Genomic DNA, 24,477 nt, shown 5'->3' on the forward strand with positions numbered 1-24,477 from the left:
TTTTCTCAGTAAAGTTATATTTTTCATGTCGATTTACCCGACTGTTGCTGGCCAATCTTTTATCTCGGTTTATATTACATTTCCTGAGTGAAATGTATTTCATTTTTGATTCTCATGATTTCGAAACAAACCGCGCATTTTGCGTCACCGATGGTGCTGTTCATAGCCGCAGGAAAGCGAATTACATCCGGTCATTACAATTTGTACGAATCACGTGGTACAAATATAGCCGCCCGCGTGATAATCGTAACAACACAATAATATAACCTCAAATCAATAAGTATCAAATATTATTTATGAAATTATTGGGCCATGTAATAAATAATTATTAATTTAAAGGCACAACTTTCTGCGCAAGTGTAAATGTGGTCATACATTTTTTTAAAGTCGTATGAAACTTAAGAAAGGTAAGTAAGGATAATACCCAAGTACGAAGTCACATACGGCCCAACATTGGCCCATAATCGGCAACAATATTGCCGATGCTTGGCTGCCATTATCGCGCCAATGACGGAATGATAACTATGGCCTGCACTTGGCAGCCATGGTTTGGCTGCCTTGTCGGCCCAACACTGGGTACCAGTATTGGACCAAACCTGGCTGTCATCGTCGTGCCATTGCCAGATCAATAACTATGGCCTTGACTTGGCAGCCAGGGTTTGGCTGCCATTGTCGGCCTAACACTGGCTACGGTCTAAGGATATGACAAAAAAGATATTTAAAAAATAAATATTAATTGATTTCGAGTGCTTTGAATATAAATATTAATGATCCTGTTTAGACTGAATACATATATTACATTTTGAACATTATATTGCAAATAAAATTTCTAACGCTACGGGGTATCGAACCTACATCTATATACCTAAATCTGTCGCCTAGCAGTCGGGCGTGCTAACCACTCCGCTAAACTGGTTGAAACTCTATGAAAAAGCCATCCTCATTAGCTGCAGTTCAGAAAAGTTAAAGAACCAAATTTTAAGCTAACTTTTTCTAATTATTTATTATTATGTGACGTTGTGTAAATGTAAAATACACGAAATGTTAACAGAAATATCTATACACTAATTTTTAAATAAATAATTTAAATCGATTACAATTTTTCTTCGCGTAATATTTCATTTTTTTTCCGTTGTAGCCTGCTTTACAACTTTTTGCAATGACAGGAAATGTAATTAGTATAAACATTAACAATTTTTAATGGCAGAACTTAACAAATTTCATCGTGAACTTTGACAATTTTTCCATAAATTTTTTTATCTGTCGTGTAAGATTTGTTTATTAGGTGCTAAAACTAAGACTTGGTGAAACAAAGTGCCGATTCTGGGTCAAGCATCGGTGAAGAATCGGCAAATATAAATAGCCAATATAGGCTGCCAGCACTGACTCAACATTGGGCCGATTTAAATAAAACATTGTTTTCCGTGGTAAAAGTGACTCTTGGCCCAGTAATGTGCCGTCACTGGACCAGACTTGGGCTGATCCTCGTGAAACATGGTTCCCCGTACTAAAAGTGATACTTGGCACAATACAGTGCCGACACTAGGCCAAGAATCGGTGGAGGATCAGCAAATATAAATAGCCAATATAGGCGGCCAGCACTGGCTCAACATTGGGCCGATTTAAATAAAACATGGTTTGCCGTGGTAAAAGTGACACTTGGCCCAGTAATGTGCCATCCCTAGGCCAGACTTTGGCTGATCCTCGTGAAACATATTTCCCCATACTAAAAGTGAGACTTGGCGCAATAAAGTGCCGATACTGGGCCAAGCATCGGTGGAGGATCGGCAAATATAAATAGCCAATATAGGCTGCTAGCACTGGCTCAACACTGGGCCGATTAAAATGCCGATATTGGCCCAATATCTTTAGCCGACATTTGGATGCCAAAATTGGACCAACGCTGGGCCGTGTATTCAGCTCCGGCAATTCGCACTTGGATATATACAGGAAAATAATTTCCGTGATTAAACTCGTTCTTTTTTATAGGTCTTTTAGTATTGTACTTACCATTTCAATATTGCACTTTCACTTTATAAATTATATATTTATCGTACATTGTATATTTAATTGAGTATTTAATTGCACATGAATTGAGGTTATATTATTCTTTTCACGTGAACGGCCATATTTGTACATATTTTCACACTAGCGCAACGCACGGGAAGTTCAGACGCGTGTTCTTCGCGAAAAAACCTGCTCATTTTTCGAGAAGTCAATCTAAACTCATTTGATAAATTTTAAAAATGTACTCCAAGCAGAAGAAGCAGACAAAAACAGAAAAGAAAATATCAGTAATGAAGTCAAATTGATCAAAATAAATCAACAAAATGTCATAATTTCATCAAATCTGATTTAAAATCTAAATTCTGTAACTGTATATTTTGTAAATTGATACTGTTACACATATTCGGAAACTTACAAATTTACAAGGTAACAAAAGGAACAAAAATTTTTGCGAAATTTCCAATTCTTTTGCGTAAACGCACCTTTAATTTACGAAATGTGCAACTGAATTTCCCCAAATTTATAATAATTTGCCAAAAATGTTCGAAAAATGAATATTACCGAAATTTTTAATTAACAAAAAGCAAATAAAACTACCGAAAATGTTCTTTAATGAAATTGAAATATTCCAAAATTATTTAATTCCTAAAATGTCCATATTCCTAAAAATTTTAATTGCTGACATTAATAAATTCATGAAATTCCGAATCACCGAAGTTTCAAATTGTCGAAAAAATGATAATTTAAAAAAAACGCGCTTTTTAATTTTTTTATATACGCCTTTTTAGAATTTTTTGTTTTATTTCAAATTTGTCGAGGAATTTGAAAAAATATATGTAAATATAAATAGTTTCTTCCCAAGAAAAAACTTTGTAATGGTAATTTTCGTTTCAGGGACATTGTTCAGAAAATTTTAATTTATTAATTATTTCTAGAGTTATTTCACTTTCTATGCGTAAAATTGAGCCCTATACTCGTAGCCCTATAGCCTGCAATGTTGAAACTGTTCGTCTAAAAATATCAAGATAATTTTAATGGATGAAGCTCCAGATGCATTCTAGGGAAATTTAGATTTATTGATTATTTCTAGAGTTTTCCCTCTTCAGATACCCAAAATTTTATTCTTTAATAGTTCGGTTGACCTACAGCCTACAATTTTTAACCAAATTGTCTAAAAATTTAAGTATAAATTCAATAGATAAAGCTTCAGGAGAATTCTTTAGGATATTTATATTTAATTATTATTTCTTGAGTTATTTCACTTTGTATGCCCAAAATTAAATTTTTTAGCAGTTTAATCGACCTATAGCCTATAATCTCTATCGATTCGTCTAAAAATTTCCGGATAAATTGACTAGATAAAGCTTCAGTGCTATTTTTAGAACATTTTTGATTCATACATTATTTCTAGAGATATTTTACTTATTATGCAAATAATCACAATTTTTAATAATTTAATAACACCTGGAGCCTACATTATTTTACCGATTTGATCAAAGATTTTAATATGCTTCTGTTAGACGAGACTTAACGATTATTTTCAGGAAATTTTGAGTCATCGATTAATTTTTTTAGTTTTCACTTATAACTGAAAACATTTGATTTGTTAGTAACTTGGACGACCTTAAGCTCATACTATTAAACCGATATATTCCAAATTTCCAATATAACTCTGTTATATGAATATCTAGGAGAATGGAAAAACGGTTAATACTGATGTGTTTTCGTTTATTTATTTATTTTAATTACTAAAATAGCATACATTTTTTTAAGAACTATATGGTAAAATTTCTTTGACGTGGGGAAATATGGCACATAGGGCATTATGTCTCATGAGGTAATATGGCGCATGGGACAACGTGACACCTAGGGTAATGTGACACATGAGCAGTGTAGCACATCGCGTCTATGTTTTTAGCGAAGATATATAGTATATTTGGCGTAATATTCAATAAGGGCTAACATAGCACACGGTGCAGTATGTATCATGGGGTAATGTGGCACATAGGATCTCTGTCTTATAAATGATAAAAAAATTATAAGAGTGAACTTACAATTTCCACTAGTTCCTGTCTCAGGAATGGTCTCACCATTGATAAAATTATTTCCACCACCGGAACTGCATTCATAAAATGAATACCCTTGAGTCGCACCGGAAAAGCTTCTTGCAAATAGTAGAGATATTTTTGTATTCCTAAAGGAGTAAAACGAGCGGCATAACCAAAAGAAAGTCCTTTCGTGTCTATCAAAATGACGATTCCTGTAGAGGTTCCGTGAGAGATGTTAAAAAGATCCACAATCATGTTGTATAATCTCTGAACATCATTATAAACAAAATTCGTTGGTTCGAGATCGAGAAGTTTTAAAAAAAAAACTCTGTATCCTTCCTTCGTAGTCCTTTCCATAGGGGCATAGATCCTTTAAAGATTTCAATTTTTTGTTTCTTATTTTTTAAATATTCAAGAAATTTAATGAACAAGCTCGAGTAATGAAGAAAGTCCCATTGAGATCCCATTGGGATCCCGAATAAGTTCCCGTAAAGCACTAGGCATGAGACAAATCTGTGCTTATATAAGTCCTAAAATTCTTTAAAAAATTTTTTAAATCCAAATAGTGCATTAGTAGGGGAGAGCGGTCCTAAGTCGGCACCGTAGGTTAAACTGGTATCCTCGTGTTTCTCAGAGAGTATGACAGGTTGGTAGACACAGTCGTAATTTACGCTGACAATTGTTACTACAGTTTTCGTCTCGTATGGTGAGCGAGGTATACATTTTTCGTGCAAACGGAATTCCATTCTCTTCCACTTTTGTGAAGCATCTACTGGCGTGTACAAGGCCTTAACCAGAAAAAATAATCCCCCCCCCTGGCTCACGGCCCTAAGTGTGTAAATATTTTGAAAAGTCTAATCGAATACATGCATTGGTTCTGTTTTCTGCGTGCTTTCGCCTGATAAGGTTGGTTTTTTCATTCAGATTTGTTTCGTGTGCGCCATAGCATGAAATGTGTAAACATTCGTAGCGGTCCTGAGTTGGGACCAAACTGGTAGTCCTGAGTAGGCACCTTTTTCGTTTTTGCTTTTTTGTTAATTGTGTATTATTTTATTTGGTCGTTTTTCAATTGCATGGACCTCGTCTCTTGTTAGTTTTGTTTTTTAGTTTGTGTTTTGACTGCATGTTGCTTCTCTGGTAGGTGTCCTTTTATTTTTTGTGTTTTCTCATTTACAGTATGCTACGTGTTTTTTATTGTAATCAGTTTACATTTGTCCATTTCCTCTTAAAACTTACGTACCCTGCCCTTTTTTGCATTTGAACGAAAAAAAAATAATGTGCCGACTCACGACCAGGGGTACCGACTTAGGACCACCAATTTGAGAAATAGCAAAAATCGACCTTTTCACTTTGCGCTGCATTCCGACCGCAAAAATCACCCCGCACTGCTCCGAACATATTAAATTTTTAGATAAGGGATCGTGGTACCTGATCAGACATTAAAGCGTCATTAAATCCTGTCTACCCTCTGTTTTATACCAAATCTCATAGTATGCCGACTTAGGACCACTCTTCTCTACTAGAAAAGTTCCCTTGTATTTTTTCCGAAATTTTTGGAAGTACTTCTGGGACTTTTTTGAAGGACAAAAGTATATCAAAAACATCCCACTTTATTTTTATTTTGAGCAACATTTTAGAACAAAAGTGCCAAAAAGGACCAACGAAACCAGCACGTACACCGAAAACAATTGTTCTTGAATCAAGTAAATTAAACTTAGTTCAAGTCAATCGCAGTACGAATGGAGACGATAGAATATGAATGTGTTCCAAATAAATAAATAGTTGCTACCATATGCTTGGAACAAGCGTACATTTTCTTAATCTGAGAAAATGTATTCTTAGATGGAATATCACATTTTATTATGCTAAAACTTTATTGCGTTACTTCATATAGAGGCGTGTATTTAAGTGCAGAACATAGTTTACTTCCAAGAAATCATTTCCGACACACTTCAAAAATATATTTTCTTAATGTAAGAATGTGTAGTATCGGAGCAATAGACTAGTGCCTCAACTTAACGAAATTTTTACTTGAGAAGAGCCTGTTAAACAAGAAATCTGAATTCTAAGCGTCAATTGCTGCAAATTCAAAACACTATTTCTCAACGAAAAAAAATGGTTTTTGTAATTATTGTTATATAATCTTCATTTTTTTAATTATTTAATTCCCACGCACGGTTACATATACACAGATAATCGCACACATAACGCTTTAAAAATAGGCACTCCCCGAGGATTCGAACCCTACCTAAATTATCTAAACTAGTGTGTCCTAACCGCGCGCTCTAACCACTTCGCTACCGAAGCACTTGGAACTCAAGTATTCTTTAAAGAAAACATCTTTGTTATGATTATTGAAAATGATAATTTAACATTTTTGAGAGACTTTAATATACCATCTTCTATTTAGAAAGATTTGAGAATTGAATTTTACTTATTTCAAAAAGGGCTCGATACTTTTTTTTCTTTAAACATTTTAAAATGTTATAAAATATCTAAAACTAATACACAATAAAAAAGATTCAAGTGAAAAAATGCTTTAATAGTCTTCATGACCAAAAACGATTTTCTACTGTACAAAAATCTCCATAAAATGCGCAGTTTTCAATTTATCCAACTCTTTTATACAATACACTCTTACTCAGTTTTTAATGCAAAATAACACTTCTTAAACAATAAAAACAGTAATAAACCCCTTTTTAGGCTGCCATGTATTTATATTTTGTTATTTACATAATAAAAAAGAATTATGTAAGTATATGGGTGATTGCCAAAATTTTAACCATTTGTAGTCTATGATAAATTAACTTTTGATTGAAAAACTTAATATTATTAAGTATTTATGAATGTACATACTAATAATATCTGCATTAAATTTGCTATTATTAATGACATTTTCTATGATTATTGAATTCTTCGACTAAAAAACTGAATTTAATTAAGTTTTTATACATACACATACTTATAATATCCGCATTAAATATATACTTAATTATTTAAAATAGCAACATTATACGCGCGCCACAGCATGCGCGAAGTATTGCATTGCCAATTAATAATATGAAAATGTAAAACAAGGTTAATCTGATTTTAATTTTAAATTGTATAGTTTATGAATTTAAAAAATATTAGTATACAGGAAATTTAAAATAATAAAATTTTAAATGCCTATTTCTCGCATAGTTTTTTTAAAGAAAATTGTTTTATTTTCTTTTAGATTAATTTGGCAAGGGGCTTGACAAATTGGGAAGCTGCTTTAAAAGTTGTCAGTCTTCAATGCTTTTTCAGAATTTTTCAGTTTCGCAGGCTTTCAAATTGACTTTATTATTCACTGAAATAATTACATTTTGAATATGTATCCATATTCAAGTAATAATTTTGAATATTTCATTTCGACATTTTTAATTATGATATTGTGTTATAAATTTAAAAAGTGTTTTCAGTTTTGTAGATTTTAAATTAAAGTTTATAATTTTTAGAATATCTTACTAACAAATATTTATCCTCGAACGTTCCCATTTTTTGGTAAGAATTTTAAGTGTTGGCTTTGAATCCGCTAAATTTTTATTCTTCTAAATATAAAACTCTTAAGTTTGAACAAAAGAATTTAAAAAATTTATTTTTAGAGTTTAAAAGCTGTCAATTTAGAATTTTATAAACTATATGGCCTATGCTATAGCGTTCCTCATTTAAATTTGGATCTTCATAATTTGGATGTTTGAATTTAACAGTGTTTGTCTATTAACTGGAAGTTACACAACGATTTCCCTTTGACAACATTTATCATCAGAAAATTGATTTATTCAAGGTTTTAGTTGAAAATATTGAAAGCCTACAATATTGTAATAATTAAATTTTGGGGCGCTTAAGCATTGTAAGTTAGTTGCATTTCTCGATTTTTTCTTTTAGTAAAAGAAACTCAGTGGAATGTTTTCAAAATAAAAAAAAAGTTTTAGTGGTGTCAAGAAGTTTAAAAAATGTTTTAAATTTTTTAATGTTTCAAATTTATTTTCTGATAGCAAGCAAGAATATGAAATTGAAAATTATGAAAAAAATTCCTGCCGAATAAAGAAATTAGTTTTTAATTAGGGAAAAATTAATTTTTGGATTCAGCTAGATTACAATTTTTTTTAAAGTTAACAAATCTGTAGCCTAAAACTTATTTAGGCTAAATTAGAATAAGACATGATCATTTTATATTTTCAAAACTATTTTTTTTTACTTATAATTTTCATGAATTTTGCCATTTTTGTGATTTTCAAACTGCTTATATCGAACACAATAATTGTGTGTTAACAAAATACAATTATGTCCTGCTACTCTAATTTGAACTAAATAAGGCTCAGGTAATCCACAATTTTAAAAACCAATTTTAATCCAGCCGAATATAGAAAAGTAATTTTTCTTTATTAAAAAAAATTCCTACTTAGCAGCAATATTTATCATTATTTTCCAATTCCGATCCTTTTTTATTACCTTGAAGACTACACAAAAATAATTGCAGGGTGGCCGTTTTAATCGAGGAAAAAAATTCCCAGTCATTTTCCGATTCACGAAAAATTTTGACGGTTAAAAAATTCGAAATTGTTTAATTTTAGGTAGATTAATAAATTCAAATTATCAGCGAACAAAATTATAGAGGCAGTGCATTTACAAACTTTTAATAATTTTAGTAATGAAATGACTTTTGAGTCTTGCATCATTTTAAATTCAATTTCATCATTTAAATTCTTACCACAAAAAACTTACCGACGCAATAAACTTAGAATTTTTGTCTAGTTTTATGAATGATTTGATTTGTGTGTTAGCCTAAAGTTGGTAGTTTATAAAAGTTGCAAATTCCTAACTACATTCCCATAATTATATTAATTATGTGCACCAATGTTAAAATTTTTTTAAATATTATTGAATCTCAAAATAATTGTATCTCGAAATAAAATAATGAAAAAAAAGTTATCACTGCGAACCAATTTCATGCTGCGAACAGAATGTATTAGGTTAACGGCGAAGAGAACCAACCTCATACTGCATAAACTTGTCGATTATTATATTTATTAAGATACTCATGCAGTAAGAATTGAGTTAATTTAGACCAATATATTCATTTTCATAGTATGTGTGCAATGTCTACTGTATCAAATCTACAGTTCTTATATTGAGGAAACTGATGTGATTCTATCTTTGATAACACAGGTATCTTCGCAGTAAATCTGACATTCATTTCAAATTAATAATTATTTGAAGGAAAATATTCAAGCATCGTGCTAAGAAAAATTAGTTCTCTGCTGAATACATTCATTATCTTGCCTCAAGAAGATGAAAATTTTTTCGATTAAAATAGTAGTCAAAATAAGTATATGAATTTACTTCGATCAATTTGAATATCTGAATTTTAGTAAAAAAAGGCACTTGACTTTTAGATGTAGCCAAAAGGATCGTTCGCCAATTGAAAGTCAACTGATGATTATAACATGAATTTAAGTAACGCGCTTGGTAGAAAGTCAACTGCTTTATGTACGTAATGTATGTAATGCTTTATGTACGTATAGGTAATTTAAGCCAGAAAGACTATTGAGTTTCCGTCAATGCGTGCGTGTGAAATGAAATTTATAGGTTAACTTAAGTCAGCTGATTGTTGAAATTCATAAAATTTATGCGCTATCGTTCAGTTATTACTTATAAGGAACATGAAATTAATATAATTCAGAGCTATCGACGCCATATAGGCTACTCTCAGTTGCTTTCTTAGCGCCTCTTCTAAAATCGCCTAAATTCGGCTAAGTGCCCGTGTGGAAATAGCCCGGGTTAGCCCTGGTACAACAAGGTTTCTGGTCGGGGACTGACCGGACTATGTTTGTTTTTTAAGAGCCTAGCCGTGCGCTGCTCGGGGACTCGCCAGGCAAAATTTATGTCAAAATCCCAGTCGGGGGCTGACTGCGCTCTGATCAGACTAATCTTATGACCGAATGTTCAAGGCGGTAGCTTCCACGCGTGGAAATATATTGGGTGAATATCTTTTTGACACTACAAATTTTAAGGTTTCATGAGTTCAGACTTACAAACAATGCTTTTTGTGAAAAAAATTCGATGACACTTTTTTGAAATTCGCACTGTTTTTTTTTATCTAGAAAAAAATTCGAAGTTCCATCTTCATGAAAAGTTGCAAATGTTCAGAAAAAATTTACATTTTTTATCAATCTTAAAGTTGTAAAATAGTATGAAACACCTAAAAACCAAACCTTACAGGAAAGTTAAAAAAATTTTATTAAGAAATTTTTAACATTCACGATTAAATTTCAGAGTTCCTGTTATAAGCTCGTGTATTTTGTATTTACGTAACGCCGCATAATAATAAATAATTAGAAAAAGAAAACTTAAAATTTGGTACCTTAACTTTTATGAAATTTAGCTTATGAGAGTAATTAATATGCTCCATTTCTACAGTAAAAAAGAATCAGATTGAGCCCCTAATTCAGTGATTGATCCTCTTCATACAATCGAAACCCGAATCATTTAAATCTAGTAAAGCACCAATTGATCTTGTCCGGGCCACGGTCGAGCTCGCCGGCCAGTTCCCGGCCATGCCCCATGGCCGGACGCTGGCCGATTCCGACCAGAAACCCCGGCCACAGCCCGACTTAAAGTCGGGCACCCCGGCCAGCTCCTGACTTAAGGCCGGGCTCTCCAGCCGTAGAATGGCCAGGCCCCGACTTAAATTTCCACCCTTTTTTTGCACATCGCATTTCGCGCACGCCTTTTTGCCAGCACATATTGAATTTCAGAGCGCGCGATTGAAAATCATCCTGAACTCAACATACCTGTCAGTTAATCATCATATTACCAGAATATTACTCGTATATCAGATAGGAGACACTGCACTGAAGTTCCATTTCCGGTTGAAATTAAGTGGCTTACTTAATTTAATGCAAAAATAAAATTCATCACCTTGTATTACTGTATTATCATAAAAATATAATATTCTTATTTCAATATTCTATTAAACTCCACGCAAATAAGTATAATGGAACGATGTAACTGAATAGTTTTTTGTTTGGAGTAAATATATTCTTGATTCAAATATTTGTCCTGATTCTATCAATTTGTCGATTTAAGAAAATCGGTCTCTTTTAAAAAGAAAATACTTTCTTCTTTCCAGTAAAATCAGCCAAGTAATTCAGCATACTTTATTTAATGCAACATTCTTTTTCAGTGAAACCAGTAATGATACCATTCATATTTCGACAGTAGATTGAATGGGACTTTTCTGGTACTTTTGTAATAATAAAGTCCTGCTTAAAATGCACACCAAAAAATAAATATTAAGACTTTTTCGATACTTTCGTCTACAAAAGTCCAATCAGCAGTTATTTTTTGGGACATAAATTCTGTCATAACTTGTAAAAGTTTTGAAAAAATAAAATAAAATTGAACTTTTTGTGTAGTACTTTTGCCTCAAGAATTATTAAGGGCTTGCAAAAATCGACGTGTCCAAATGATAAGCTCCCATCTGGTCAGAAACAAATAGAAAGGTTCCCTGCTTCACAAATAGCATTTTTCCATTTTGTTCTATCAAGATGGCACCTTGTCATTTGGACACGACGAAATGTAATAAAAGCTGAAGTGGGACTTTTCTGGTACTTTCGTACTGAAAAAGTCCTGCTTAAAATAAAAAAAAATAAATAAATGGGACTTTATCGATAGTGATGTTTTAAAAAGTTCCATCAGCACTGATTTGTCCTCTTATTTTTCTTTTAGGTACCTAGTACTTTAGCGAGACCTTAGGAATATTTTTTAACTTGGGATTTTATGAAGTATTATTTTGCGTTTTTCAAGCTTCATACTATAATTCAGATTTATTTATCATAGAGCTGGGCACAGAATAATTTGATTTATTAATCAATTCCTTCTTTAAATTTAGTTAGTGCGACTTTGTGTATTAGGTAGGTGAAAGTGTTTTATAACAGTGGTTACATTTAAGTGACGGAAATGTTAAACAACAGTTGTTATATGTATTTGCAATATTTGTTCTGTAGCAGTTGTTACACATATGTGACAACATTTTTATATTAAACTTGTTATATTTATGTAAAGTTACAATGTAATGTAATGTTACAATTGAGTTCTACACCAATAATAACACTGGGATTATTATAAAATTGTTAAGTATCTTTTATATCTCCATAATTTTTTACAGGTATTCTTTAGGACTTGTTTCAATGTAACTACGTTATGTAACTGTCACTGGCGCATAACGTTAAAGACGTTCTCTAATATTTGTAATAATAGTTTTCTCGATTTTTTCTATTGCAGTGTTATATGTAGGTGATATTACTGTTTTGTAACAATGAGGTAACAACTTTAAGTAATATTGTTACAACTGAGTTATGTAATTATTACAAAGTTATGACTTTTGATTACATTGTAGTACATATTTACTTAAAAGAACAACTGAATTCTTTTAGATTATATAATAATTAACATTGTTATGATTATACATATTCAATTTAAACAAATGAAATCATTTAAAATCTTGATGAACCTGAAACAGAAAAATTCCATGAAAAATCTACCTTCCGCAGGAATCAAACTTATATCGGTCTAGTGTAAAGTCCACAGTGATGACCACGAGGCTGTCGCAATATGCAAATTTTAAGGTGGAAAGCCATATTTAACCCTCACCATAAATGCCAAAGAAATATTTCTTCAAATCAAAAACATGGATTTTGAATTTAGTCACACATTTCTTTAATATAAAGAAATATTCATTTGAAAAAATGATGTGAAATTAATAAATGTTTGATTCAAAATAAAAATGACTTTGTTGGAATAAATTTTTATTTTTTATGAATAATTAAATTCCAGTAATGACATGAAATATTTCCTTTAACTAAAGAAATAGATATTTATCTAAACGCAATATCTTGTTGATCTAAATAAATGCTTCATTGGTACAAATGCATGAACTCGTTGTAACAAATAAACATATTTTCAATTTAACAATTATTATTTATTATTTTAAATTAAATCATTACTTCTTTGATTTATATTAAATTCAATTCTTTATTCAAGTATGGAAAAATTATTGATTTAAATGAGTCCGAATCAGTTCAAAGAATCGAACTCATTGAATCAAATAAATATTTCTTTAAAGGAATAATCAGATTTTAAAGAATCTATACCTTTAGAATCAAGGAAATTATGTTCTTAAATGTAAGAAATATTTATTTTGACCAAGGAAATATAGCCAAAGAATTCATTTCTTTAGATCAACGAAAGATAAGTGTCTGGATTAAATAAAAATTACTACTGTTGAAGAATATTTTCTTGATGGAAAGAAATAGGATTTAAGTAAATGCATTTATTCGTTTAAAAAAATTATTTTTTTGTTAGTATTTGTTTTATGTAAATATCCTATGAAAATACAAAAAATACAATTTTGAGAATATAGTGGCTCAGACAGTTTTGCCGCTCAACTCATTTTATTGAAGTATTATTGGTAAAACTTTTCTGTTAGCCAATTGTAAGAAAAAAGTGTAACTTATAAAACTAGAAAAACGTAAAAAGATTGGTATTCAAAAACTACTCCTAACCCCCTTTAAGCGCAAGTTCTCACAAAATATATAGATATATAGTTGAATTTTCAACAAACAAAAGATTAATTACCTACAAAAAGAGATGAATTTCCAAATAAAAAAGAATGAAGTTCAAACACGAGCACTTGCATTTTAAAATAAATAGTGAAATCTTCAAACCAAAAATACGAAACTTTTTAAAGCGAGTTGTATTTTCAGTCAAGGAAGATGCATTTTCAAGCAAGAATTTTTATACAAAAAAAAATACGAATTTTCTATCGTGAGGGACGTATTGTCTACTTAAACAGTCAAAATTCTCAACAAAACAGTTGACTTTTCGGAAAAAGATTACTTTTTATTAAAATCCTTGAATTTCCAACCAAATAATTAAAATTTCGAGCGAACGGGATGATTTTTCAATAAATAGTTCAATTTATAACTAAATAACTGAATTGCCTACTTACAAAGAAGAATTTTGAATCAATATGTCGAATTATTCTACAAAAAATATTAAAATTCAACCAACAATACTTGCCTTTAATCAAAATAGATGAATTTTCAATTCAAGAAAACGAATTTTTTAAGACAGCAACAAGACGAATTTTCAACAAAACAGTTTCATTTTCAACCAAAAATAGTTCAAAAAGATTTTAATTCTAAGCCAAAAACAGTTCAATTGAACCAGAAAGGACGAATTTTTAACACAATTGTTAATCTTTGAAGTAGAAAATTTGAATTTTCATTCTAAAAGTTCATTTTTAACCGAAACAGAATAACTTTTATCAAACAGTTGCACTTCTAACCAAAAAGAAAAACATTTCTACCAAAAGAGATGAATTTTCAACCAAGAAATATTATTCACTCAAGAGAGAAAGAAATATGTCAACCAAATTCTTGATTTTTCAAGTAAAAACGGTGAATCCTTTACAAACCAGTTGACTTTTCTACCCAAAAATATGAATTTTAAACCAAAAAGGTAATTTTGAACCCAACAGTTAAATTTTTAACCTAAAAAGACCAATTTACAACAGAAAGATTGAATTTTTAAACGAAAAAGTCAAATTGTCCACAAAGCTAAAAGCGTTTCAAAATGGACTAGTTAAATTTGTTCTTCAAAAAAATTAATTTTCAACATAACAAAAAAATTACTTGCTACAAAATAGTTCAATTTTCAACAAAGTTGATTAATTTTTAAATAAAATTACGGAACTCCAACCAAAAAATGAGTATTTAACATACAAGTTTGCCTTTTGGGAAAGACGTTGAATTTCCAACCAACAGGTCTAATTTTATACAAAAATAGACAACTTAATTTCCAATCAAGAACGGAACATTTCAATTTTCAGTTTAAAAAAATTAATTTTCTAGCTAAGCTAGAAACAATTTTTTGATGAAATAGTTGAATTTTCAACAATATATGATGAATTCTCAACGAAAAATTTAATAGTTGAATTTTTAACTGAAAACAATACATTTTTAACCAATAATTAAGCAATTAAGTTTTTAGTTCAAAAAAAATTATCTTCAAGAAAAAAGAATAATTTTCTACAAAATAGTTCAAACCAATAAAATGAATTTCTAACGAAGTATAGCTCAACATTCAACGAAGTAGTATATTAAACATTGAATTTTCAACAAAATATTTTAATCTTCTATCAAATAGTAGATTTTTTAACCAACAGGGATTAATTTCTGAACCCTAAATATAATAGTAGACTTGTTAATTGAAAAGAAATAACTTTTAAAGAAAAATAGTTGCATTTTTTATTCGGTTCTAATCATTCAAAAAGCGGAAGTTTCTTGAAAACAGGGAATAAAGAGGAATTCTTTTTTTTAAAGGGGGAAATGGGAAAATAGGGGAAAGAGTGTGAAGTCTATATTTAGGTGTTTTGCTTGTAAAATAAAATTTCTAATTTTAATTTTTGCAATAATCCCCCCCCCCCCACCCTTTCCTTTCTGTGAATGGCCCGTAACTGTTACAAAAATATTTTAAAAAATGCTATTTGACAGAGTTCTAAAAGTGGTACAGAAAACAAATTATTGTTATCAACTAAGTACATATTTGTCTAATTGGGTTATTATTAGGAAAAAAATTGGTAACAGAAAGTTGTTTGCAAGTGCTAATATTTGTATGCAGATTTTTTTTGCTAGGATGCTTGTGCTTAATAAGTAATAGGATGGACCGAAAGAAACTCAAAACGGCACTACGAACAAATAATAAAAATTAAAAAGCTTCTCACCATTGGGAAAGTCGATTGCAGATTTTAAAATAGAAATTTTTTGTGTATGGAAAAAATGGTTGAAAAAAATTCTTCTGGGTAAATATAATGGCGTGAGTAACCATACAGGGGAAAATGAGAAAAAAATTTTGTCTATGTTTTCTGATTCTTTTTTTAATAAGCATAGGAAACATGGTTTTTTAAAAACATTTTTCTTTTTTACGAATCCTGAAACATAAGCCAGTTTTACACAAATCCGTAAAAATGGATCATTTTTTTATTTGTTGTGGGTAAAGTTTATGAAAATAATGAACCTTGGACTGAAAAAATGTAAGAACAAATTTTGTTCTTTGAAATGTAATATTTAAAAATATTACGAAATATGAACTTTTGTTAATTTTTACCTGTAGTTGCCAAAAGAAATGGCTTTAATATTTTCGATATTTTTTACATTCTCATCAGAGAAGGTATTAGATTTGTGTAAAATTTGACCCCCCCCCCCAGTTTTTGTCAAATTTCCACGTTTTGAGACCCCCTGAATCCGAAAAACAGGTTTTCACGAATCTGTCTGTCTGTATGTCTGTCTGCCCGTATGTCTGTATATCTGTATGTCTGTCTGTCTGTGAACACGATAACTTTTGGAAAAATCAATCTATTAGATTGCCCTTTGGTACACTCGGTTAGTGTCCTAAACTAAAGGTCAAGTTCGTTAGCCAGCCATTTTGGATGAAATTTCATAAAGTGGGCACATTTTGAATATTTTTGAGACCACTTTTTTAAAAATTCAAAAATTCTCTGTGCTGTTATTCATAGAATTAAAAAAATTTAGCAATTTATCATAATGACTTTTTTCAAAAAATCAAAAATTACTAGAGTTATAGCATTTTCAAAATCCAGAAAAACAAACTAAAATTAACAATTTAAGCCAAACAACGCATGATACGAAAAAAAGTCTGAATAAGGAAAACGTTGCTTTTTGAAAGCCCTGCAAGATTATGATAACAACTTTTTCAATTTGGTCAAAAAGTTGAAAATTCAAAATTTGATCGTACAAAAAATTTTTGAAACCACAGTTTTTCAAAATGTAAAAATTCGATGCATGGTTGTTCATAGTACTTCAAAACTTAAACAATTTATCCTTCTGACATCTTTTTATAAAAAGAAAATGATCAGAGTTGCAGCATTTTCAAAATCCAAAAAAAAAAACTAAAATGAACATTTTAAGCCAAACAACGCATGATATGAAAAAAGTCAAGAGAAGAAAAATTTTGCTTTTTGAAACCCCTACAGGATTACGATAAAAACTTTTTTGATTTGGTCGAGAAGTTGAACTCTCCAAATTTGATCGTACCAAAAATAATGAAAAATCTAAAAATTCCATTTTTTGATCAAACTATGCACATTCTAAATAAAAATATTAAATTTAATTAAATTTAAAAAAAAAATTAAATTTAAATTTGTTCGCCTGAAAAGATCTATAAATTCATTATTAATTATTTTTCGATAGGACGAGTAGATTTTCCTTTAATCGTAAAACATAAGATTAATAATTAAAAAATTAACTTTTTGGAAAAAGCACAGAAAAGACGAAATAGGACATAGGCTCCTATATAGGACCCTATGTATGTTCCTGTATTAGACCCTATGCAGATGAGCAGTAGTTTTTATTTAATCGTGAAAAACAACATTTAAAACAAACCAAAAATGATAAAAAGAAAGAAATAAGAATTAGTATGATTCAATTTTTATGCATATTATGAATTGTAATGATATACATTTATTGAAATAATACATGTTTCAGAGCAGTTTAGAATACAATTTAAAGCAAAATAAGAAACAAATACAAAAATAAGTTCGATAAATACAATTTGATTTTTATTTTTCAATTTTTTAATAAGTAATCCCAGGCAGAGTTAAATAAAAAATGTATTATAATTGATATAAAAGTGTTGTATATAATGTAGAAAAGTTGACAGGTTGGACAAAATCGTGTGAGAAGCACGAGATACGTGATGAGAATGTGTTCGTTAAAGCCAAAAGAGCTTTAACAAAAGAGAGTTCAAAATCACAAAATTACAGTTGTCGGTCCGTTCACCTTTGATTTTAAAAGGTCTGTGCCTGAATGCGGAAGAAATGCAAAGACTAAGCGGGGAATGCGATTGCCCTCAGTCGCGTGCCGTAGGTGCGCTCAAACTCTCGAGCTAAGCTTTTTTAACGAAAGAGTATTCACAATCACAAAATGTACGAAAATATAAAGACCGAGGGCGTAGCGCGAGGTAAATGCATAATCGAGCGCGAAGCGCAAGAACCATCAGTTGCGCGCCCTAGGCAAATTTTTGATGTTATTTTTAATAAACTAGTTACTAGAGAAACATATGTAAACGAACTTTTACGCATATAAAAATGGCTCATGACTTCAGAATCCGTAAAAATATAATAGAATGTTGTTTGAAACTTAAAAATATATACGCGCTTCCTTATTTTATTAAAAAGACCATAAACATTTAAAAAAAAAAACATTTTTCTGGCAACCTTAGATACAAATTAACCAAATTGCATTTTGCGTCATATTTTTAAGTATTATATTTTAACGAAAAGATGTCGTTTTAGTTTTTTCCATCTAAGGTTATTTACTGCCATAAACTTAACACAAAAAATGTTTTCCCATAAACAGAAAATTTTAAAAAATTAAAATTTAAAAATTTTCGATCGACTTGCCCATTGGTGAGAAATTTTTTGATGTAAAAAAAATGTGTTGCCAATTAATCTTGTGATTTTAAATTTTCTCTGCCCATTTTATTAAGAAATTATTTCATTATAACCAAGGAGCGTATTAGATCGGAGAATCGTCAGCCCGGCACATAGTAGGATGAAATCAAAAAACGAGAATTAAAATAACTTGTAGTTGAAAGCAAAACAAAATCATGACATTGTTAAGGTAATTTTTATAAACAAATTAACTTAACAAATAGTCTACGCAATGGATTTTACGATTGAAAAATACCTTTTTGCGTTAAAATTACTTGCTTTCATCGAAGAAATTAATACAATTAATACTAGATCATAAAAATTTGACATACGATATTTTTTATTAATTTTATAAACAAATTATATAAATAAATGCCTAGTGTGGACATTTAAAGGCAGGAAGAAATCGGGTTTTCTCATGTTTTCCCTAAAATTGTATTACCAATGATGTTTAATGATGGAAAATTAGCCTACGGTATTTTTTATTAATTTTATAAACAAATTGTATAAAAAAATACCCAGTGTATTCATTTAAAGGCAAAAAGAAATCGATTTTTCTCTTAATTTTCCTCAAATAATGTCTTCAGTGATGTTTAGTGATAGAAAATTATCATTTGATATTTTTTATTAATTTTACAAACATATTATATAAACAAATGCCCGGTGTGGACATTTAAAGATACTAAGAAATCGTGTACTATTTGTTAAGTTAATTTGTTTATAAAAATTAACTTAATAATGTCATTTTTTGCTTTCAACTACCCCCAATGCATAAAGTCTGACAATGCTGATCATAGAAAAAATTTGTTTACAGAGAAAACAAAAACAACGAAAAATCGACTTCTTCATTCTTTGCATTAATATAATAGTTTAAACAACAACAAAATCAGGCCATATGAATCTCTCCAAAATTTAATGCTGAATTTTTCTAAGAATGTTGAACCTCGATTTTTTATTTCATCCCATTGTGCGGCAGAGGAAGTCACGAAGCAACGGGCATGCCTGACGTACGCGCGCACGATTGCCGCTGATGTAACTGTGTTTCTTCGCATGTGAGATCCGAGCTGCGCTCTTCAGCTAACTTCACAGTAGTTCTAATCCGATCCTAAATTATAACTATTTTTGTTTAATTTATAATTTATATCACTCATAATTAATCAATATCAAGTTTTTTGAAACTGCCTTCAGCTCCAAACAGCTCTGTGGCAGTCTTTCCTTTGCCAGGACGAAGCGATTCGTTTACTCTTCTTGTGGCTTCTTCTTCAATAAACCAGGCTCGATGTTCCTCAATGTTTTTGAGACAATTGCTTCTTAATTCTGGAATAGTTCCAGCATTGCCACCAGCTTCATTTGGCAATATTTCAATTGGGATAAATTTTGCCAAACTTTCTTTGTTCGAATGGATGTGCAGCTACAATTTTTATTTGAATTATCGAAACACTCACAAAAGTTTTCTTATTTTTTAATTTAAAAGTTTAGAAAAATTCCAATAGCTCCCTTCAATTGGACTAACTAAATATAAATTATCGTTCATATATTCAAGAAAGCTTAAGGCAAAAGCCACCCTGTTGTAAAACTCGACGTCTCTAAAAGGACAATACATTATTTTTATCAAAGAAATGCAAAATAATTTTTAATAACAAATAAAAATTTATCTTTCATCTTTATTTGTTTTCAAGTTTACATAGTTTGAGACCTGTCAAGTCATTTTTAACCCAAAAGGATGATTTTTTTCCAAAAGATGAGAATTTTCTACGAAACAGTTCAATTTTTTAACCCGTAAATGTTGTCATAATTGATATTTTAACTAAACAAAAATAATTTTTACTATAAAATAAAAATTTCGAATAACTATTCATTTTTGAAGTGTATTTGTTCATTTATTTTTGAAGTTACAGAAATAATATAATCTTCGTGAAATTCTTGGGAAAATTCAAAAAAGATTTTAAATATTTTAGATATGTCAAAAAAGTATAATTTTTCTATTTTAAAATATTTTTTTCAATTTGAGGAAAAGTTTCAGTCAGTTCAAGAGATGTTTAGGACTTTTAGAAATTGGAAAGACATTAGAAAATATTTTATAAACTTCCGGAAATCTTTCAAAGTTTTAAAACATTTTTAATCTCTTCGAAACACCTTTAAAAATCCTAAATATCTTTTTAATTGATTTTAAACATTTTAAAGATGTCAAGATAAAAATGTTTAATTTTGTTAAACTTTTGAAAGTGTTCAAGAGAATAAAAAAAATTTGAAGATTCCTGGTCTTTTGGACAAATTCAACTCATTATTAATTTAAAATTAGTAAAAAAATTTATTTCAATTATCAAAATTATATTTTTTGTTGAGAATTTCATCTGTTTAGTTGAAAATTTAACCACTTGGTTAAAATCTAAACGACTTTGTTAAAAATTTACTGGTTTTGTTGAAGACACATCATTTTAGTTTAAAATTCATCTCTTTGGTTAAGAATGTGACCATTTTTCTGGAAATTTGTCTTTTTTGACCGAAAATTAATCTTCTTGATTCAAAATTCATATGTTTGGAGGAGGATTGAACTATTTTGATGAATTTTTTATGAATTCAAATGTTTTTGATTTAAAACTAAAATATTTTTGGATTGAAATATTAAAAGTAATTTTTTTTTGGTTGAACATTGATAATTTTAATTGAAAATTTGGATTTTTTTGTGGAGAATGCATACATTTATTTTAAAATTCAACCACTTGTTTGCGCATTAAGTTTTTCGTTGATATTACATATTTTCGGGCTAGAAAATGCAAACTTTTTTGTATAAAATTTGTCTCTTTTGGAAAATATTTAATTTTTTGTGTTGAACAATAGAAAAATTTAACCTGAAAAATAAATAGTTATTCAAAGTTTTTATTTTGTATTAAAGTTTTGGTTTGTCCCTCAAACGGAGAAATCAGACACCACGCATCGCACGATTCATGGTACTAGTAATTTTTAAATTACATCGAGTTTTTCAATAGAGTACAATGGAAAAATTAAATATGTGCAAAAATTGTGAGCGTTCTATTATGTGCAATAATTGTGCGTAGGTGTAAGTTTGAACTCACGACGTCCATCAGTTCTTTTTTCATGAATGGTTTCATCATTGACAAAATAATGTCCATCACAGGAACAGAATTCATAAAATGAAGACCCTTAAGTCGAACTGGAAGGGCCTCTTGTAAATAGTAGAGATATTTTTTTATTCCTAAAGGACTTAAACGTCCTGCATGACTAATAAGAAGTCCCTGCATGTCCATCAAAATGATATGTCCTTTATAGGCTCCTTCATGAAGGATAAAAAGATCCATAACCATGTTGTATAATTTCATCATGTCATTATAAACAAAGTGAGATGGTTCCAGATCAGTAAGCCTTGAATAAATAATTCTGTAACCTTCCTTTGTGGTTCCCTTCAAAGGAACGTAGATCCTTAAAAAGAATTTCAATTTCATTTTTGGAATTCACTTGAGTCAGCATGAGTTCACTTCACTTCATTTGAATTCATTTCAAGTCCAAAAGGGATTGCGAGGTAGTGTATTTTTTTCTTAGGATTTATAATTTTGGTGAATAAAGGTAATGAACCCAAAGAAAAATTATGAATTTCCTAAAACCCAATATTTGGTCAGTTTCGCTCGGCATGAAAAAACGTATTTCTCAAATTATTAATCATTAAAACTCTTACATTTTTATAGAGATTTCGGGAATAGGGATTTTGGAATTTTCTAAATTTAAAAATTCTTGGGAATAAATGATTTTAATGTACAAAACTTCCCTTGAGTTTAATCTAAAAATCTCATACTGTGCTCTTGAATGATTTTTTGTTCAAAGCTTGAAGTTGTAAGCAATTGTTAAATAATAAATTAATAATTCATTTAATTGTAGATTTAATATGTAAATAATAATTAATACACCAATTTGTACATTATTGAAATGAAGTTATTTAATTGCGTAAGTTAAAAATTTATATGAATAAAATTGCAAAATTTGAAAGTTGTCTAATGAAAAATATTGTATCATGATAAATTTAAAAAAATTACGACCTAACATAAATTTAACAAGTCGAAATTCAAAATATTTGCATACATATATGGAAATATTTAAGCTTTTAAAGTTCTAGAATTTACTGAAATAATCCATTTTTAATTTTAAGTATTGAAAATTAAATCAATATTGCCTCTCGCGGAAAGTATCGATTCAGTTAAGAAAAATGTGGCTTTTGTAATATGTAAAGCAATAAAAGAAGAATTCAACTGAAAAATTCCTTTTTTCATTAAAAAAATACAAATTTATTTAATCTAAGTATCTTCCTAATTTCATAGCGTGAAAAATGACTTTGAATGTAATTTTTTCGAATATAGGAAGAGTATTGAAAGTTAAATATTTATCATCTTTGTAATGGAATCAAAGTATAAGTAACATTATACTTTAATAAGATTGTAAGAAATCTGAAACATTATACGTGATTTTCGAAATTAAAAATTTATTGTTAAACTGTACCATCGCAGGGCCATCTTTTACAAAATTTGCAAACTGTTAAAGTGTATTATCAAGACCCCGCCACCCTCACCCCGCTCAAATTGGTAACCTAGTTTTTGGACGGCCCCAAGTTGTGCATAAAGTATCAATTAAAACTGCTATTGCATATTAAATTTTTTCCTGAAATGCAAGTCAGTTACGTGTACATAATTCATGTAGCATCTAATTTTTAATTAAAATATTTAAATTAAATTCTTATAAGATTATGGCCCAGCTCTAAGTAATAATATTAATAATAATAATTTTTTAACAACTTACCCAATTTTCATAGCTTCTCTCAATTCTTTCGAACCTATTGGATCCCTATTTGAAAAAAATTCTGGTAGATGGGTCCTAGAGGTGTAATAGTTTTCTATTGTCGATTTTGTTGGCTCCATAAGGTAATAATTACTATGTAAAAAAATGACAAGTTCACTATCTGTCATTTTTGGCAAATGTGGTTGTTTTTCACACCATTCTCGCAAAGCTTCTATATCTTCTTTTCTTAGTTCTGGATTCCTTTTTAGTTCTTCTTCGAGAGGGACGTATTTTATAGTCGCCATCTTTTCAATATTTTTCTACATTGAAAACAAAAATTTTGTAATAATATTCTCGGCTCTAGAAACAAAGCATTATATTTTTTCTATGAAGAAAACGTAAAAGTTTGCAGTTAAAAAAATCCTTTCAAATTAAACAATTCTGAATTGAAGAAATTCCTAAATACATTGGAACCGCGGTTATATCCTGTCTCACTTATATCTTCTCGCGCTTAAATACCTGCATAACTCTCATTTATATTCGCTTGGCAATGTTTACGTTCTCGGACGGCGGATATAAATGCGGTTTCAGTGTAAAAATATTTCAAATTTTAGGATCGAAAATCTGTCGAACACTGAATTTATAACCCTCCAGAAAATAAATTTCACCAAATCATTTAACTTAATATCTTAAAGAAAATATACAATAACTTTGTATTTTACAAGAACCTACCTGTCGGTACCGGCAAACAGATTTTTTGCTGGTACCAGGAATAAATTTCTCTGCCGGTACCGGTAAAAAATACATTTTTAGCATATCCAAGGGACTGTCAGAAATGTTAGGTAAGGTTATGTGATTTAAGAGGTATTTTTTGTTATAAGGGGTTTCCCTTCCCCACCCAACGTCTCGTGGAGGGGACACCCCTTTGACCGGTTTAAAAATAATGTCTTCAAACCCCTTCCCCTTTCCAAGGTCTCGTGGGGGCGGTAAATAACCCCTTTGACCGGTCACAGAAATCATATTGGTGAAACCCCTTCCCCTTTCCAACGTCTCGTGGGGGCGGGAAGGCACAACCTTCACCGGTCTCATAAATAATGT

The 24,477-nt window shown here is 30.0% G+C and overlaps 1 protein-coding gene across 2 annotated transcripts in view; it reads right to left on the reverse strand.

Annotated features, from left to right (window-relative positions):
• LOC117172818 (alpha-tocopherol transfer protein-like) overlaps positions 1 to 24,477 on the reverse strand; it is a 33,773-nt gene that overhangs the window by 5,887 nt on the left and 3,409 nt on the right. The window contains exons 2-4 of one of the 2 annotated variants that reach the window (XM_033361062.1): positions 23,401 to 23,699; positions 21,672 to 22,035; positions 18,621 to 20,005 (exon numbers count right to left, since the gene is read on the reverse strand). In XM_033361062.1, the coding sequence (XP_033216953.1) occupies positions 19,748 to 20,005; positions 21,672 to 22,035; positions 23,401 to 23,684 (906 nt within the window). In that variant the 5' untranslated portion in view covers positions 23,685 to 23,699 and the 3' untranslated portion in view covers positions 18,621 to 19,747. Of the gene's footprint in view, positions 1 to 4,061; positions 4,426 to 18,620; positions 20,006 to 21,671; positions 22,036 to 23,400; positions 23,700 to 24,477 lie in introns of those variants that run through there. The other variant, XM_033361063.1, reaches the window with a different exon arrangement.

The sequence above is a fragment of the Belonocnema kinseyi genome, chromosome 5 (genome assembly GCF_010883055.1).
Source record: "Belonocnema kinseyi isolate 2016_QV_RU_SX_M_011 chromosome 5, B_treatae_v1, whole genome shotgun sequence".
NCBI lineage: Eukaryota > Metazoa > Arthropoda > Insecta > Hymenoptera > Cynipidae > Belonocnema > Belonocnema kinseyi.